General features: G+C 36.2%; 1 protein-coding gene across 1 annotated transcript; it reads left to right on the plus strand.

The window, feature by feature from the left end:
- The first annotated feature begins 565 nt into the window (after positions 1 to 565).
- LOC127848661 (hillarin-like) lies at positions 566 to 16,439 on the plus strand. Its single transcript, XM_052381280.1, has 4 exons — positions 566 to 795; positions 6,133 to 6,333; positions 10,248 to 10,431; positions 16,416 to 16,439. Exons 2-4 carry the CDS (start codon positions 6,176 to 6,178, stop codon positions 16,437 to 16,439), a joined length of 366 nt encoding a protein of 121 aa, XP_052237240.1. The 5' UTR covers positions 566 to 795; positions 6,133 to 6,175.
- The last annotated feature ends 2,789 nt before the right edge of the window (positions 16,440 to 19,228 follow it).

The raw sequence follows: 19,228 nt of genomic DNA on the forward strand, positions 1-19,228 counted from the left end.
CAAGTCTTTAAATGATCGACACAACACTACATAGAAATATACTTTAAATTTGAAGCTTTTACTACGATCAGAGTGCAATATTATTTAATTTCGCATTCAAGTGCGAGTTTAAGTATTGAACGATATTCACCATATTATACATTAACAGTTTAGTTCATGTTAACTGAAAATAGTAAATACACAGAATGGCAATCTTCAAAAATCTGTGAACAATATTACATGTACAAGTTACAATTCGACCTCTAAGCCGAACATCTTAAGGACACATTCAATTCACAGACGATGCAGGGGACGCAACTCTGACAATCCGTCTTCTTCGACAGTTTTAATGCTCGCGCTGAGCATTACGTTTGTCCTTTGTCGAAACAATGAAATTTCTCGGTATGCCTGACTCATTATTAATACATAATTGATGTCCAACGATTCCGTGCACAATTCTTAGTTCCGTTATTTAGACATTTACGACATCGACCCACTTCACCTTTGATACAGCCGTTTTCCGATATCGACCAAAAATAGCAGACCAATGAGAAGGCGTATTGAGCAGAGAGGTTTCACGAATGAGTAATCCAGCGAAATGCACTCGATTTAAATTCAAATATACGACGTGACTGTTGTATCTTTGACTCTTTCAATGTTTATATTGTTGGATTAGTTTTATACCTGTGTTCTGATTTTGTAAAACGTTTGTGATGAGGATGTTATTTTGAAGCGATCTGTTCATGGTATAAATTAGATAATTGATGCAGTAGCAATTAAGAGCAGTGACAGAAAACTGTCAGTGATGACCTAACGGTACGTACGTGTATATATTTTTCTTCGAATAAGGTTTGGGTTTCAATGTTCTAAAGGAACATTTATTGTAACATTTCAATAGCTGATGATGGCAATTAGACACGCAAGTTTCAACATGGATTAGTAAATATAGAGACTTATTTGAATGTCTCTGGTAAATCAATTAAACACAATATAAGCAATTTTAATTTTGAAGTTTCATTCATGCCTAAATTAATGACATAATGGTATTTTTTATTTTAAATAGAAGATGGTCCTATTCATCAAAGTGTGCACACAATTTTGATATAAACGTCTAGACTACTCAAGCTTTATTCGGAGGCGTTCTGCGTCTCTGCTTTATTATACTTTAATCATTAAAAATGTGAATTGTCTCCCTTGCAAATCGTATATCGCGTTATTTTGTTATCCAACGATCTGTAAATGTATTTTGTCTCAATAATATAATTGTGCTAATATTTTGCTGCATAATGTCTCCGCTTCCGAATGAACACGATGATAGTAAACTTAATAGTACGAATATTATAATTATAGGGTTTACGGAGGTTTGGTCACACAGCAGTTTCGTCATACTGAATTTACTGTAGAAAACGGGTAGAGGGTTTGTCACAATGGTAATATATAGGTGTGAATAATACCGGGAAACTTTAGCACCGTTGATTGACACCTTTCTTCTGTTATCAATCAACGTGTTTTTTTTCTTTTCTGTTAAATTCGATAAATTGAAGTATTTAGTAAGTATACAAATGCAATTAAATGACATAATACAATGTCGATTACGATTCACAAAAAAAACAATTATTCAAATACAACACAATACATTAACAAGTTTCAAAGTTATTGGCAATCGGCAATAAAAACATGCCTTTAGCCATTTACAACATAATTATGGCAAAGACAAAAGGAACGGTTAAGTAATATCATCACACACAACAAAGTACACATATAAATATTCAAGCATAATGTACATGTCTATATAAAAATTAAATGTATTTATGTAACGAAACGTTGATATACTTTGGATTAAGGAACAGATAGTTCAGTAAGGGTATTATTTCTATATAACATAGATTCTTTTAGGTATTTACAAATACCTAATATTTTATTTATTATGCCCCCCTTCGAAGAAGAGGGGGTATATTGCTTTGCTCATGTCGGTCTGTTGGTCCGTCCACCAGGTGGTTTCCGGATGATAACTCAAGAACGCTTGGGCCTAGGATCATGAAACTTCATAGGTACATTGATCATGACTCGCAGATGACCCCTATTGATTTTGAGGTCACTAGGTCAAAGGTCAGGGTCACGGTGATCCAAAATAGTAAAATGGTTTCCGGATGATAACTCAAGAACGCTTAGGCCTAGGATCATGAAACTTCATAGGTAGATTGATCATTACTCGCATATAACCCCTATTGATTTTCAGGTCACTAGGTCAAAGGTCAAGGTCACAGTGACCCGAAATAGTAAAATGGTTTCCGGATGATAACTCAAGAACGCTTATGTCTAGGATCATGAAACTTCGTAGGTAGATTGATAATGGCTGGCAGATGACCCCTATTGATTTTCAGGTCACTAGGTCAAAGGTCAAGGTCACGGTGACCCGAAATAGTAAAATGGTTTCCGGATGATAACTCAAGAACGCTTATGCCTAGGATCATGAAACTTCATAGGTACATTGATCATGACTCGCAGATGACCCCTATTGATTTTCAGGTCACAAGGTCAAGGTCACGGTGACCCGAAATAGTAAAATGGTTTCCGGATGATAACTCAAAAACGCTTATGCCTGGGATCATGAAACTTGATAGGTAGATTGATCATGACTCGCCGTTGACCCCTATATATTTTCAGGTCACTATATCAAAGGTCAAGGTCACAGTGACCTGAAATAGTAAAATGGTTTCCGAATAATAACTCAAGAACGCTAATGGCTACGATCATAAAACTTTATAGGTACATTGATTATGACTCGCAGATGACCCCTATTGATTTTGAGGTCACTAGGTCAAATGTCAAGGAAGGTCATGGTGACCCGAAATAGTAAAAGGGTTTCTGGATGATAACTCAAGAACGCTTATGCCTAGGATCATGAAACTTCATAGGTACATTGATCATGACTCGCAGATGACCCCTATCCATTTTGAGGTCACTAGGTCAAAGGTCAAGTTCACATTGACCCGAAATAGTAAAATGGTTTCCGGATTATAACTGAAGAACGCTTATTCCTAGGATCATGAAACTTGATAGGTAGATTGATCATGACTCGCAGATGACCCCTATTGATTTTCAGGTCACTAGGTCAAAGGTCAAGGTCACAGTGACAAACAACATATTCACGCAATGGCTGTCACTACAACGGAGAGCCCATATGGGGGGCATGCATGTTTTACAAACAGCCCTTGTTTTTTTCGATGTCATAGTAGTTTGGAATAAATTTAAGGTAGGCCAAGAGATATGCCCAATAAATTTCAATCTTAAGTGTCTATAATTGTCACAACAAAGTAGGACGTGATACTCAGATTCAACAACAGATTTAACATAAAAATCTACTTAATAAACATAAAGATACCATCAAAACATTGTGTACAAATCTACTCAATAAACGGTATAATAATATACACAGGTACTTACATTTACACAACACACATTTATTTGCAAGCAATATTACACCAAAAATAAATATTTGCATATAAAACATAAAGATACAATCAAATACAAATCTACTCAATAAACGGCATAATAATATACATACCTTTACACAACTACACATACATTTATTTGCAAGCAATATTACACCAAAAATAAATATTTGCATATAAAACATAATATACTCTATAAACGGTACCATTATATACTTACCTTTACGCACCACATACATTTATTTCCAAACAATATTACACCAAAAATAAATGCTTACAACTATGAACACAACAACACATCTGTCTATTAAATTTCCATTTTTTTCACACATCGTCGTCGTGGATTGGGTCATGTGTTGAATCGGGTCCAAAGCCTGAGATTTTGCTGCCTCGCCTCAGAAGTTGAGTGGTGGTGATTTCATCGTCCTCATATTTGTCCCAGGTGTCGAATAGTTTTCCGTGGACGTCCTTGTATTTCTTTTTACCGATACGGGCAAGCGCGTGCTCCGACACTAGACGAATCGTCAAGTCCACTGTCGCCGCCTCACGTCGTAGAAGGGGGACGAGCATGTAGAATCCTAAGTCAGCACGCCCGGCTCGCGTATTGATTCTTCGGTACCAGCCTGAAATAATGAGCAAAGTTTATGAACAATAGTGTTATATATATATATATATATATATATATATATATATATATATATATATATATATATATATATATATATATATATATATATATATATATATAACATAAATTGTTCACTGAATAAAAGCATACCTTCAACATCGTTGTTAGTCCTAATTGTTTGTCTATAGACGCGCCAGTTCTCCGACTTCCACATGGATCCCCGGATACACGTGCGCTCAACGTAATTGACGACATTCAGAAGAGGACCGCCAACCTGGAATAAGCAAAATTTATGACATATGCGTACAGTACATTTTAGCACACTTAAAGGCGTGTGTCGCTAATTGATTGTTTGCAATGCACTAATTAATATGTTTGCACTATCAAGTAATCAATAATTGAAATATCTTATAATCGTAGATTGGTAGTCGATAGGGTGTGGACGTGTTTTCATTTGCTCTACAAATATGTGTTTTATTCATATATTACGCGCACATAAAAAGTTGATATTATGGTAGAAAAAAGGATAATATGCAAAGTGTACTGCACGTGTTACATTTTTCGTATAAAATCAACAGCAAAGACAAAAAAGTTACTTTTCAAAGCATATTTATTAAATGCATAGGACATTAATTATTGCCTGTTACATGTGAATATATTTCTATTTTAATATAAAATAAAACTGACAAAAGCTTACAGTTTTAGCTGGTAGTACAATTACGTAAATAAATACGCTTCATTAAAACAAACAGTACGCTGTTTAACCTAAGTCAAACATAAATCATTTAAATAATATATACAATTAAAACCATCATTTGTTACAAAACTCAACTCAATAACGCTAAAAAATAACATAAAGAAGCATATATCCCAATATATTTATTAACAACATCATATTCAATTGCAATATCATTTTATTCTATACAATATATCAGTGCGACGAAACCTCCTCTGCCATCCTTCACAATATCAGTGTGACGAAACTGCATTGTGACGAAACCTCCACGTTTTTTTGCAAAATACTTTTATTTATGTTAAGATTTATAGTTTTATTTGAATTGAATACAAAAAGCCTATCATTGTTAAGCCGATTAATGTTTTTGTTGACGTGTGTCAATGTTTACAACTGTTTCTTTTTTCGAAAGCAAAATAAGGTCACGTTATGTACGCAACGTTTTTGTGAAGACAGAAAAAAAGTGCAGACGAATTGTTTCTTGAATTTTGCAGATTTTGTTTGGTAAACATAATGTTCATTGATGTAATATTTTAGTATTATGTGTCCCTATCAAAAGTAAGAATGCTCAGAAACCGAATTGATGCGTACCATATAAAATACGAGTTCAATGAAAATGATCTACAATGCGTCAGAGTGGGCATAAATCAGCTGTAATAGTGAGCTTTTAAGTTTATAAATGAACTTCACACATGTCATATCTCGACATCTTTGTACAGCACCATGTCATATCATTTTTTCATCAACACGTTGTATGTATAGTCGAATTTTTCCACCAATACGAACTTTTTTAAGAAACCCTGGCGGATATGTTACTCGGGGACATTGGTTAACATAATTGTCGGTGAAAAAACTTTTACACTGGCATACCTTTAAAGAAATTTTTAAATAAAGTGCTAAATATGGGACAAATCCCTGCATCGTCGACTTTAAATAGCCATATTTCAATAAATCCTGTATATTAATAACCAGGATTTTTCTAACATACATGGTAATACCTTCTTTGCATGCCCCAAAATATATCTTATTTCAAAAATGCCTTTAAACAATTATAGAACTGGATTTACTTATCCTACCGAAATTCTTTGAAATATATCGGCTACATCTCCTAGCATGTCCAACTTCTCACAGCATGTCGGGTTTCCGGGGGTGTTATTGTTGCCCTTGCAATTTATAAGATTGAATCTGATGTCTCATTAAAATTCAACGATTACCATAATTACAACGGGAACTCATAGTCAAGAGACTTGTCTGAATAAGATAATTGAACGAGTTGATCTTGACTTGTGTGTGTCTGATTGTAATGCATTCAAACCCTCAACATTAAACCACTGTAGGTAGAAGATATCCCGTACATAACACCAACTATCATCCATCACCATGTTGCGGACGCTGAATGAAGATCAAGCGTCTAGCGACGGCGATTCGGACGCCTGCGATGACCTTGACCGTCGGCCGCCGCCGCAGGACCCCTGCTACCGGTGCAAGAAGCGGGTTTATCCGGTAGAGAGAATTGACGTCGGTGTCCAGTTTCACAGGTACTTGTATACACATGTCACCTCTGTGGCTGTGACAAATGTTTTCATTTTGATATTTGTGTGGTTTCTTTTTCACGAAAAGTAAATTTGTTTTACATACAAAAAAAATGCGTTTCGCTAGACGTGAGAAAATTTTGGTCTTATTTTTCGCAAATTACTGTCTTGTTCATGTCACGATTTGTATTGACGTTTGTGATCGTATCGATTTTTTGATATGCAAAAAAATAACATGGTATCTTACAAAAATATTATACACAGATGTGTGTTTTGAGTGTTGAAAACGTGAACTATATACTGTAGTCCTGCCTATGTCGCACTCTCGAAAACGACGTAGCTCTATCGAAGTCTAACCGCAGCAAGATACACGGCCGTTAATTTTCGCTGAATATAGCACGTTATCGCCTGATTTTTCAGCTAGACTGTTTTCAGAGAAAACCCGAGGTACTGTCATTGCCAGCTCGTCGTCCGGCGTCTGCCGTCCGCGTTGTGCTTAAACCTTAACATAGGCTCTTAAAATCAGAGTGCTTCCACATACAACTTTGAAACTTCATATGTAGATGCACCTTGATGAGTTCTACACGCCACACCCAATTTTGGGTCACTAGGTCAAAGGTCAGGGTCACTTTTAAGTTCTGACAAGCTTTCATTTATTCCAAACTGCACACACAGCCGAGTGTTGGCAACCGCTATGCGGTGCTCTTGTTTAAATAATGCGAAATATGTTGGAAAACATATAAAACGTACTCCCTTCCAAAGAATTACGGTGAAATTTCAAAACATCCCATCCTTAGCGCCAACTCGGAAGTAGCATGGCTAATTTATTAATGCATCGCAGAAGAGGTGGCGCCCGTGATTAACGGCCGTGTGATAACTCGGAACATAAAGCATGTTTCTTATTTGAACGCGTTCAACGTCAAGAAAACAGGGCTGTTGGTGAGAGCTTTCAAAGCGATAATAATGTTTAAACAATGTTTAAATATACAATGGCATTGATTTGATTCCGACGTCAGGACCCGTATCAACACAACGTCTTATGAAATTTGGATCTTACGTAGTATCGATATACCGTACTTCAGAAATATTTCATTAATTACGATTTATTTTCATGTAAAAAACTCGAATGCTTTTTATTTATCTTGTAAAAGAATGCTCAACCTTCGATTCTTAAAGTACTGGACCGGTTCACTTACAGTTATGATTGATCTTAATGAACTTACTCTTTCATGCGGAGCTTTGTGTTGATCAACACAGGTCACCAGGTATGCTATTTTAAATGGAAATTTATATAACGTAAAGGGGATAGGCTTTTGAATCGGATTAGACGCGATATTGTACCTGTATCTGCAAGCTGCGTCAAGGTTAACACGACTAACTAAACATTTAAGTTATAGATTGTTGCGTTTTTACTGTGCAGCGCGCGTCTGATGAAAGGTGCGATAAGCCATCATTATAAGGCTTGAGATTAAGTTATTCTCCACGGTTCGCAAGCAGTTACTTCTGTTGGAAAAAGTACCGGTACCGGACCGATTGGGGAAATTAGTGCGATAAACCTGAAATTTGGAAAACTCGTATCATATAATCGTCAGATTGGGAAATTCCGAATAATGGGTCTTTTACATGCATTTTGGCTTGAAATGTTCAGTTTTGGTGCTTATTTTATGTTTGACCAAAGCAGATGATGCACGTTTGGAACGAAATTTACATTTTGCTTTCTTTTGGGAATGTTTCTGAAGGGCATGTGACGAATTTTGTAGTTTGTCCTCAGTTGGGAAAGTTCCTTTTACGGGTACTTTAAAAAGAAGGAAAAAAAAACACCGCAACATCAAATCCACCATGTATTGTTTAGTCGATTCTAAGTATGCTGCAATGCATCTTGTATTATGTCAGATATATATATATATATATATATATATATATATATATATATATATATATATATATATATATATATATATATATATATATATATATATATATATATATATATATATATATATATTAGTTCTACCTGGTGCGTGTGAAGATTTAGGTCCGACCTGGCAGGTCAAGTTAAAAATTAGGTAGTCCGTTTAGGCAAATAGCTGTTGAAACAAGCTTTAAACCGCAGTTTATCATTTTATTTTTGACAAGCGCAAATGATTCAGGCTAATAAATGACACAATGCATCGGGCAATAACGGCATGTTTATAATTTTGTCTGATTTAGTTTTGCCCAAAACCACTATTAGATAATTATTCTTGAATGCTTGGAAACTTACTCCTTAGCTTCGCTACCGAAGTACTAGGGACTGTTATGCGCCTGTGTAACCTACCGTAAAAAGTGCGTTTGTATCCCTCAAAGTGCGCAGGGCTCTGCTGTTTTGATCATTAATGAGGCATTGGTGCAACTGTCTATGAATTATTAGCTTTTGTTCCGTTGGGGCATATGAACTACTATCTGCAGATTCTGGTCCATTGGGGCATGGTATAACTTGAAAAATCTTGTAGCATAAGACGATGTACCTTCATCTTCTACAAGATGGCAGGAAAACGAATGTGGGTTTAATAATTTCCGATAAATACGTTCATCAAAATAAGCCTCGCTCTGGGAAAATATGGCTTAATGCATCTCCGTAAACTGTTAAGAATTAGCCTGTGCAGTTCAGACTTGATTTTCGTTAAGTGGATACTTACCTAAAACGAAAATTTCTTTCAAAGTAGAAATTATCGTCCCTGAGCCTGGGTGGATGGCACCGGCTAGTCTGCGCCGACACTTAACGCACGTGCTTTAAGCACCGTTTTCCAGAGCGCGACTCGTTTATGTCTTATTAATGATTCATTATATTTTTGTTTTTAAACCGTTAGCGTTCTACATTCTGAGCATCAGCAGTTTAATATTCTGAAAAATGTACATCAATGCAATCAGTCAGACAAAAACACCGGTTTTAATCTTCGAGTTTTACATGATAACGTCAAACGCTGAATCTTTTCCACATCGTTGCATAGCTGCATGGCGCTTTAATCTGATCGCGATGTTTTCTTAGAATCTCTGACAGCCAGCCTCATCTTGCGGAAAACTGCGATCGTAAAACATCAATTAAGCAAATTTGTCACAGAAGATGTCGCCGTATTTCTGATTCATGGCATGTGTCACAGAGGCAGTTCACCGTAAACAACGCAAGTTCTGCCTCGAACATTAAATCGACTGCATCATCAGAACATACAATTGGGAATTATGCTTTCGTCTAAAACTTGGTAGCGATTCGAGTATTCTTATACACGTCAATTGATTATTTCAAAGGACCAATTTGACGAATGAATATGTTAAAATCACATTCACTGTTTATGGTGTGTGTGTATGTGTGAGTTTGTTGGTATCTTATTTATACATTTGGGCTCTGTGAAAAGTGGGTTTAATGAATGTGTGTAAAGTGTCCGCACAGGCTAATCAGGAACGACACTTTCTGCCTAAACTAGATTTTTGCTAAAAGAGACTTTCTTGAAACGCAACATATCATATAAAGGAAAGTGTCGTCCTTGATAAGCCTGTGCGGACTACACAGACTAATCTGGGACGACAGTTCAAGCACATGCATTTAACCCCCTTTTTACAGAGCACGGCCAATCTGTATGTTTTCTCACCTGCACTAATTTAAGATCAAACGTTGCCCAAAAAATAAAATTAAACATAGGGGCATGTATTTTTTTCTTCTAACTTTATATATAAAGAAATATTTCATTTTATATGTACAACGGCTCATATCATATGGGATCCAATAGGGCGCGAAACCGTTCACCATGCAGGCATTCCCCTAGGATTTAAGCTTCAGACTGTCGCTGTGCCTGAAGTGCAAAGTCAGGGTGCCCCTGTCTGTACCTGAATGATTTGAATAGAGCATAGAGCAACACATCTATAATTTTACCCAAACAAAACAGGCGCTGCTTCCGATGTCGCGTCTGTGGCCTCCAGCTGACGCTGCGCACGTTCCACTTCGACCAGGAAAACGACCCAGATGTGTACTGCAAGAACCACGTGCCGAAGTTCGTAGGGACCATCGACGACCAGGCGCTCGGGGTGCGGATGGCGCTGAACGCCCCAAAGGCCAACCATCTTGAGAAGGTAAGAATGCATGGGGGATAGAAGCTGACACGTGGTCTACGAACTTGTCTTTCGCATGATTATTAAATAGTGGAAATCTACAAGTATCAGGTATTTAATACTCATACCGGGCACCGAAAGGGTCATGTTTGACTCTTTTTCCCATAGCGCCTTTTAGAGGATATAAATAATCGACATAAACTCACAGACACAGATTTTATCTTCTGTAGTAATGGAGATATTACGTTACCATAGTGCAGTTAAAACATGAATGATTCAACTAACTCACTCGCGACATTCATTGTCACTAACAAAATCATTAGATTTATTAAGGCTACATATTACAACAACAACTGCAAAAAACGTTTGTCGCAATCGCGACATTCATTGTCACTTACAAAATCATTAGATTTAATTAGGCTAAGTATTTCAACAAAAAACTGCTAAAGCTTGTTTAAGTTAAATAAAGTTATAGACTTGTTTCGGAATCGAACATTCCTTACCGGAGACTTTGCGCGCACGGATGATCTCTGGATATGTTAGAAGACATTTGCTTAAATATTTAACAAGACCGACCTTTCCTGTTCTTTTTGTGGTCGTAGTTAAAAGTCTCTGGTTTAAATGGACATACATGCTAGTAAATGTAAAGTTTATGTAAGGGACTGCACTCGTTGTCAAAACCTGTGATACAATGTGAAATACAAATGGAGTGCTGGAATAAGCACGATTGCTATTAATGTAACTGAATACATACCTATAGAAGAAGTTGTTGCCATACCAACACAATATATATGTAATAACCATTGCAAACACAAACTCTTAGAGCAATAAAAAGTAAACGGATGAATTTGAAAGCCTTTAATCAATTGGTTGAAAGAGAACAGCTGTGATTTCTTGTAAGTTGTTGCGGTTTCTCTTAATCTCGGATATACATTCAATCCTCTGCATGATGGCCATCAATCAGAAGCGTACGCATTTAGAGGAAACTCAATGTAAGTCGCGTTCTGAGAAAACTGGGCATAATGCATGTGTGTAAAGTGTCGTCACAGATTAGCCTGTGCAGTCCGCACAGGCTAATCAGGGACGACACTTTCCGCTTTTATGACATTTTTCTTTTAAATGAAGTCTCTTCTTAGCAAAAATCCAATTTAGGCTTAAAGTGTCGTCCCTGATTAGCCTGTGCGGACTGCACAGGCTAATCTGGTACGACATTTTACGCACATGCATTATGCCCAGTTTTCTCAGAACGCGACTCAAATGAAAGTGCTTACAAGCGATACAAGATTTAATAGTTGCAAGCGCCAAAACAATAACTCCAGATTTTTCAAAAGCCTACAGAATCTTTTATAAGTTAACTGTAATGTTCTATGTCTATCGTTTTGTAAGTCGCAATATCAATAAAAACACTATAATATAGTGAATAAAATGTGTCTCGGATTTTGAAATTAAATGTCCATCAAGACTTCATCAAATGAGTTCCATAAATAGCACGGGCCAACACCCATATGTTACACGTTCCGTTTTTTACGGTTTACAAAGAAATATATTAAATTGGGGCTTAGTGTTCATTATGATTTTCGTATGCATATGTGTAGATACTACAATTCCAAACATACAAAGCTGAAATGTGACACATCTTCATAAAGACATCTGTAATTACTTAACATGCTGAAATAGCAAACACGTTTCGATTTATTTCACTCTGCAATAATAAACATATAGAATTCAATTAGTGACAATAGAAATGTTTTTGAGAAATTATTGAATCACCTCCTTTACACGTTGTAATTTATTGCACAGTTCTTTACGGTGTTTTTGTGGCTTAAAGCCACATTCGGTCCGGGGCCGACCGAGTCGCCCAGGTGGATTTCGTATTATTTTCTAATACTTGTACCACCCGAACAGTTAATGTAAGGATACCGCTTTTAAATTAGCGATGGTTTATATAGCTGTACTAATAATACATTGGCAGGCATACAACTATGTCTCGTGTCCTATCATTAAAATAACTTTTAATGTCTATATCGTTATTAATTGAATGAAGGTATATGTGTCTTTCACAAATAGAATAGTTATTTATCGATATTTAATAACATTCGTATGATTCTTTTTAGTACTTAGTAAATAATCCGTTTTAAGGATTGTATTTAATCTAAATAATGCATTTAAGTTGTGATCTATTTTAAGTTCAGGAAGCATATCACTGTATAATTTCTGTCGTAAGCAGTTGACTCCCTTGAAAACGATGCAAGTTTGCAACAGTGGAAGAAAACACTTGTGAGGCATTATGAAATACAAATGGATTGCCAAATACGCGCTAGTGCTATTTATTCAATATAACTGAATAGAAGAAGTCGTTGCCATACCAACATCATTAATATGAAATAACCACTGCAAGCACACGCGATATAAGCAATACAAATTTATTTAAATATACGAATATCATGTTTTTGTACGCCTTTTTAGCTCACCTGAGCACAACGTGCTCATGGTGAGCTTGTGTGATCGCCTTTTTTCCTTTGTCCGTTGTGCGACGTCAGCATTTGCCTTGTTCACTCTCTAGAGGCCGCATTTATTGTCCAATCTTCATTAAATTTGGTCAGAAGATTGGTCTTAATGATATCTTGGATGAGTTCGAAAATGGTTACGTTTGCTTGAAAAGCATGGCTGCCAAGGGGCGGGGCATTTTTCCTTATATGGCTACAGTAAAATCTTGTTAACACTCTATAAAGACCACATTTATTGCCCAATCTTCATGAAATTTGGTCAGAAGATTAATCCCAATAATATCTTGGACGAGTTCGAAAATGATGCCGGTGGGTTGAAAAACATGGCCGCCCGGGGGCGGGGCATTTTTTCATATATGACTATAGTAAAACCTTGTTAACACTCTAGTTATGTTATAAAGTGCTGCTTTAATGTATTCTTACAATGAAGACAATGTTAAGTTTATATCCTTCCTATTTTGCCTATTAAACTTGAAATAATCTATAGATTCTTAAAATTAAATAACACCATTAATTCATAACCTCTTTAAAATTATTTATTTAATTCAGTAGCCCAATCTTCATGAACTTTGGTCAGAACATTTGTTTCCTGTGTAGTAAAGTTTGGTTTTATTATGTCATTATTATGTACCATTAACTGAATTATTTAATTTTTCATAACACATAATTTTCATAATTAACATAACTGTTTTAGCCATTATTACTTATGGTAAGCCTATCAACTAAGAGATAGCTGAAAGAAAGACAACATGTACACAATTTTGCAGTATCTATCTCCCTTGTTTAACCTGCTGAGTCATGTTTCCCAATCTATTTTTACTTCTGCTCTAGAATTTGTTAGACCCCTTGGTTTCAAAACACTTAAAGGGTAAATACTTCAAAATGCATATTTTTTCGGCGTAAGCTGTATTAAGCCAGCTTTTCACCTCTCCTGACCTTTGTAAGTGTCCAATAAATTCAAATAAAATTTCCCGCGGCTAGGTACGAATGAATACACTTCATTTATTCCATTGGCTGAATTGAGTATTCCACCAGAAAATTGGAAACATATCCGCGTCTTTGTAACACTGTTTTACTGCATGAAACAATTTTATTTCTAATGAGAAGGCTTACTAGAACAGTTTTACACTCAATTCTCGACATCAATACAGTTTGTGCGTGCATCTTTTATTTTCAGAGCAACGCATTTATATTTAAAGGCTATGTTCTCATATTTAGTACGTACTTCCATATTCTTGTCAACATGTTAACATGTAAAAGTATAAGAGCAGTGGAAGCGAGGCCTCACTTTAATACATTGCATTTCAACCCGGGTCAATTCGCGGCCAGTGTATGAATGTCAGAGTTTATATACAGGTCATCACCGGAGTTCGCGGCCAGTAAAATAATAGTGATATAATAAATACGCTTTCCGTGAACTAGGTGACCTGGAATTTTCTTTAGACCAGAAATATGTAGATTCTTAATGTGTTTTCAACAATACAATGATAAATATTATTTTTGATTAATTTAACAATAATTATTCCACCATATTGACCAATGTATTAAGCATGAGCGCGATGATTATATACTGTTAGTAATCGAATCAAATAGCAATGCCCGACAAACCACTAAAACAGGTTTGTTCGAAGAACGCGCCTATAAATACGGATACTTCTCGTGTGGCCGGTTGACTCGTATGTTTTAATTTCACTTCCATTCTTCTTTTGGTTTTCTGTTTTGTATCTATTGGTTTATGACCAGCAATATGTAATAATGTAAAATAAGCCGCGAAAACTCCGCGTAACATCCCGTACTGCGTGTGATGCAGCTAAGAACTGCACAGAAAAAAAGACATTCGCTATCCTTGATCTCATTCATTGAATTATCAACGCCGTATATCTTTTTTAAAGATATTTCTTGTCTAGTATAATGACATTTTGGGCTAATATGTAATTTCTTGTGTAAATCTGTATTTATTGTTTTGTCACATTTGTTATCAGTTTGTAGCAAATTAATCCATAATGGGAACTATTACTGATAAGCCATCTCTCAGAAATTCCCTGCAGATATTGATCATTGCAGTGTGTAACTTTTTACCACTCAGCTTTCTTAGCCAGGTAGTGTCTGATACAGTTAGAAAACCGGCATGAGTTGCCCTGAACAAATTGATAATGACCACAGACTGACAGAATCATGATTCCTAGGTACTTAATTACCCTCTCACTGTACTCTATGCCATATGTTAATATCAGTGGTCAGTAATACAAGCTAGTTGAAGTGTTTGATATATTTTATTTCACAGAAGGAGTATTAAATGCATGTTTTTAAAAATCAACAAAAACGTGTAATTTAAATGGGAACTTCATATCAAAACAAGATTCCATAATAATTTACTCTATATCATCATATTTAAGATATGTTAACACATATCAAATGGATACGCTATGAAAACAATAAAGAAATAATTTCAATTATAAGTTTCTGGAGATAGAAATCAGAATCAGAATAACCTTCAAAGTCAATATTTACCTTTCTTATTTGCAGAGTTCATTTATCAAGATTTAATCATTTTCAGGCTTTATGTATTAAAACGATGTCAGAAAATTGAAAATAAAACGGTAATGACTGATACACAATATTAATGAAATGAAATATAAAATCGATACATTTTCATATTTCTAAATTGTTTAGTGTACTGTTGAATAATATGTTTATAAAATTATACTTAAGTAAACGGCAATACCTTTAGTTAATTGAATTACAACCAATCAGCGGTGTCATCCTGACCGGAATAAAATATATAAATATTTCCGCATTACATAAGTGCTCACAAAGTAACATAACCCGTAACCATCCCGTGACCGTTTCACTTGCGTAAGCAAACGAGACCGCAATACCACACCTGGATACGACAGTTGAGTTCGAAAATGGTGTGGATCGGTAAAAAAACATGGCCGCCAGGGTAAGGTATTTTTCCTTATATTTATATAGTTAAAAAGCTTGTGAACACTCTAGAAGTCACATTTTTTGCCTAATCATCATGAAATTTTGTCAAAACATTAGCTATGTGGATGTCTCGGACGAGTTTGAAAATGGTCGTGATAAGTGGAAAAACATGGGCACCAGGTGGTGGGGCAGTTTTCTTTATATGTATAAAGTGAAAACATGTGAACAGTCTAGAAGACACATTATCTTCATGAAATTTGGACATATCTTGGAAGAGTTCAAAAATGGTTCAGGTCTGTTAAAAAAAACATGGCCGCCAGGGGACCATTTGTTGTTCATTCTTCATGAAACTTGGTTAGAACATTATTGTGTTTCATTGATATCTTGGGCTGCAAACAACAGGTCAATTCTTTTTATCTCAGGTGAGCGACTTTGGGCCTTTCAGGTCCTCTTGTTTATTAATTGCTACGAAAGCGAACAGCTGTGACTTCTTGAAAGTTATTTCGGTTTCTCGCATTCTCTGATACACATTCAACCCTCTGCATAAATCAGAAACATACGTCATTGCAGGAAACTCAGTATGAGAGTGCTTGAAAACGACCAGAAAAGATTTAAAAGTTGCAAATAAGTGCTAAAGCAATATTTCAAGATTTCTCACAAACATACTTACAGAATCATGTACAATTATCTTTTTGTTAAAGTCACAATGTCTGTCGCAGTGAATATCAATAAACACATAACATAATATACTGAATAAAATGGGTCTAAGAAATTTTGAAATAAACTGGTAATGGTACTCTGTCTTTACCCCCATTTAAATTTAATCAAAACGTTTCGAAAAATAGCCTTTGTAAACACGCGTATTTTCTACCCATGCGTTTTACACGTTTTACTTAACATCAGTTAGCTAGGGCCTGTGTTTTTCGTGTGCACTATTATATCCGTTTGCAACTGAGTAGTTACTACAATAGTGAAAACTAGAAGCTGAAAATTGGCATATATTCACAAAAACGCCATGCAACAAAAAGAATCAAGTGACCTCAAAAGTCAACGTCAGTAGTTATGATGGAGGTGGATTTGTAAAATCCTTTTATTTTGCTTGCCGTCGAAAGACATGGCCCAAAAGAGAATGCATGGCTTTGGCGTTCCTGGCGTATGTAAAACGTTGTTTATATGTTCTTTTTTTCTCAGTTTGATACTGACTGTCTCTTCATTATGAAATTTGTGTAGAATGTCATCGGAACCTAATAAAACATACTTATGTAGATAAAAAGAACAAGAAAAAGCCAGACTCAGTTAAAGGGTATATTCCAAATAACTTACCCGGGTCCCTGAAGTTCAACGGACTTGTTTTCTCTCAGTTGTGCTACTGACGTAGACTTGTTGAGTCGCGTGATTAGTTTTGTTCATACCCAGTATTGAAGAATGCATCTGAAGGACAGTTCTATATTTTTAAAAACTGCATGTGTAAGATTAAATATATAAATACATATATATGTGAGAGCTATCATACGAATCCGATAATATCGGGTTCGCATACTTCAGATTTAAGTAAATATAACAAACAAAACCTCCAAGACCTATAAATGTGACCTGAAATAAGCAGAACGGTGCCCCTTTTACTAAAAAATAATATACTTAAAAGGTTAACGTCAAAGAACTTTAGAACTCTGAAAATCAGTTGATATTAAATGCGACGATATAACTTAAGTTTTAGTTTCATGTGTTGTGTCATTGCCGATTGAATGCTGCATTGCAATGTCGTGTGTCGCTATAAATGAATAGCGATAGTCATATTTGTTATATGGTAAAGACATTGTTTTCGCGTTAATTTGTCAAAACTATAAATCTACCGTTCAGTTTGTTACCTTTTTAACATGCTTAGGTAAATAACCAAATATTGAGTACCTCTATTTAATATATTTCTTGTGGTATACTCTTTAATGTTGTTTTCAAAAAGCGTGGGGATATTGTGGTTATCTCCGCCGTCTGTCCGGTTGTCCGTCTGACTGTCCGTAGGTCCATCCGTCCGTCCTGGCCACTATCTCCTCCCACACTATACGCACTAGAACCTTGAACCTTACACACATGGTAGCTATGAGCATATGCACAATATTTGGAATTTTGATCTGACCCCTGGGTCAAAAGTTAAGGGAGTTGGGGCGGGGCCGGGTCAGAGATTTTCACTCATTTTTAAGGTTATTTTACTATGATTTCTTCATTTCTACACCGATTGTCTTCAAATTGATACCGAACCTCTCTTATGACAATACGGTCAATCTCAACTATGCATGGCCCCATTTTAACCCTGGGGCGCCCCGCCCACATAGGCCACACCCACCAAAAATTGCAGCTTTACTATAATTTCTTCATTTCTACACCAATTCACTTCACATTGATACTGAACCTTTCTTATGACAATACGGTCAATCTCAGCTATGCATGGCCCCATTAACAACCCAGGGGCACCCCGCCCACATAGGCCACGCCCACCCAAAATTGCCTTTTACTATAATTTCTTCATTTCTACACCGATTCACTTCAAATTGATACTGAACCTCTCTGATGACAATACGGTTAATCTCAACTATGCATGGCCCCATTACCAACCCTGGGGCGCCCCGCCCACATAGGCCGCGCCCACCCAAAATTGCCTTTTACTATAATTTCTTCATCTCTACACCGATTCACTTTAAATTGATACTGAACCTCTTTTATGACAATACAGTCAATCTCAACTATGCATGGCCCGATTACCAACCCTGGGGTGCCCCGCCTACATAGGCCACGCCCACTCAAAATTGCCTTTTACTATATTTTCTTCATTTCTACATCGATTTACTTCAAATTGATACTGAACCTCTCTTATGACAATACGGTCAATCATAACTATGTATGGCCCCATAACCAACCCTGGGGCACCCCGCCCACATAGGCCACACCCACCCAAAATTGCAGTTTTACTATAATTTCTTCATTTCTACACCGATTCACTTCAAATTGATACTGAACCTTTCTTATGACAATACGGTCAATCCAGTGCTCCAGCTAGGATTTGAAAAGGGCAGGGGGGCTTTTTTGTCAAAAGGGCACTTTCGACGCGCAGTATTTTGTCAAAAGGGCACTTTCGACGCGCAGTATTTTGTCAAAAGGGCACGTACGAGCGCGCGGGTGTTTCTGGAATGCTTCCTATTGCATGTTAATTTATATGTTATAAATAATTGTATTATTCCCATTATTATTAAACCATTCAAATATAATGTCTACAATGAGGATTAAAGTAATTACAATCTAATAAGAGATTTATGAATAATCATATGTGTAAAAAAAAAAAAAAAAAATTGTTTTTTGGGGGGGGGAGGGGGGGGGGGGGCAGGGCGGAG

Source organism: Dreissena polymorpha, chromosome 1 (assembly GCF_020536995.1).
Source record: "Dreissena polymorpha isolate Duluth1 chromosome 1, UMN_Dpol_1.0, whole genome shotgun sequence".
NCBI lineage: Eukaryota > Metazoa > Mollusca > Bivalvia > Myida > Dreissenidae > Dreissena > Dreissena polymorpha.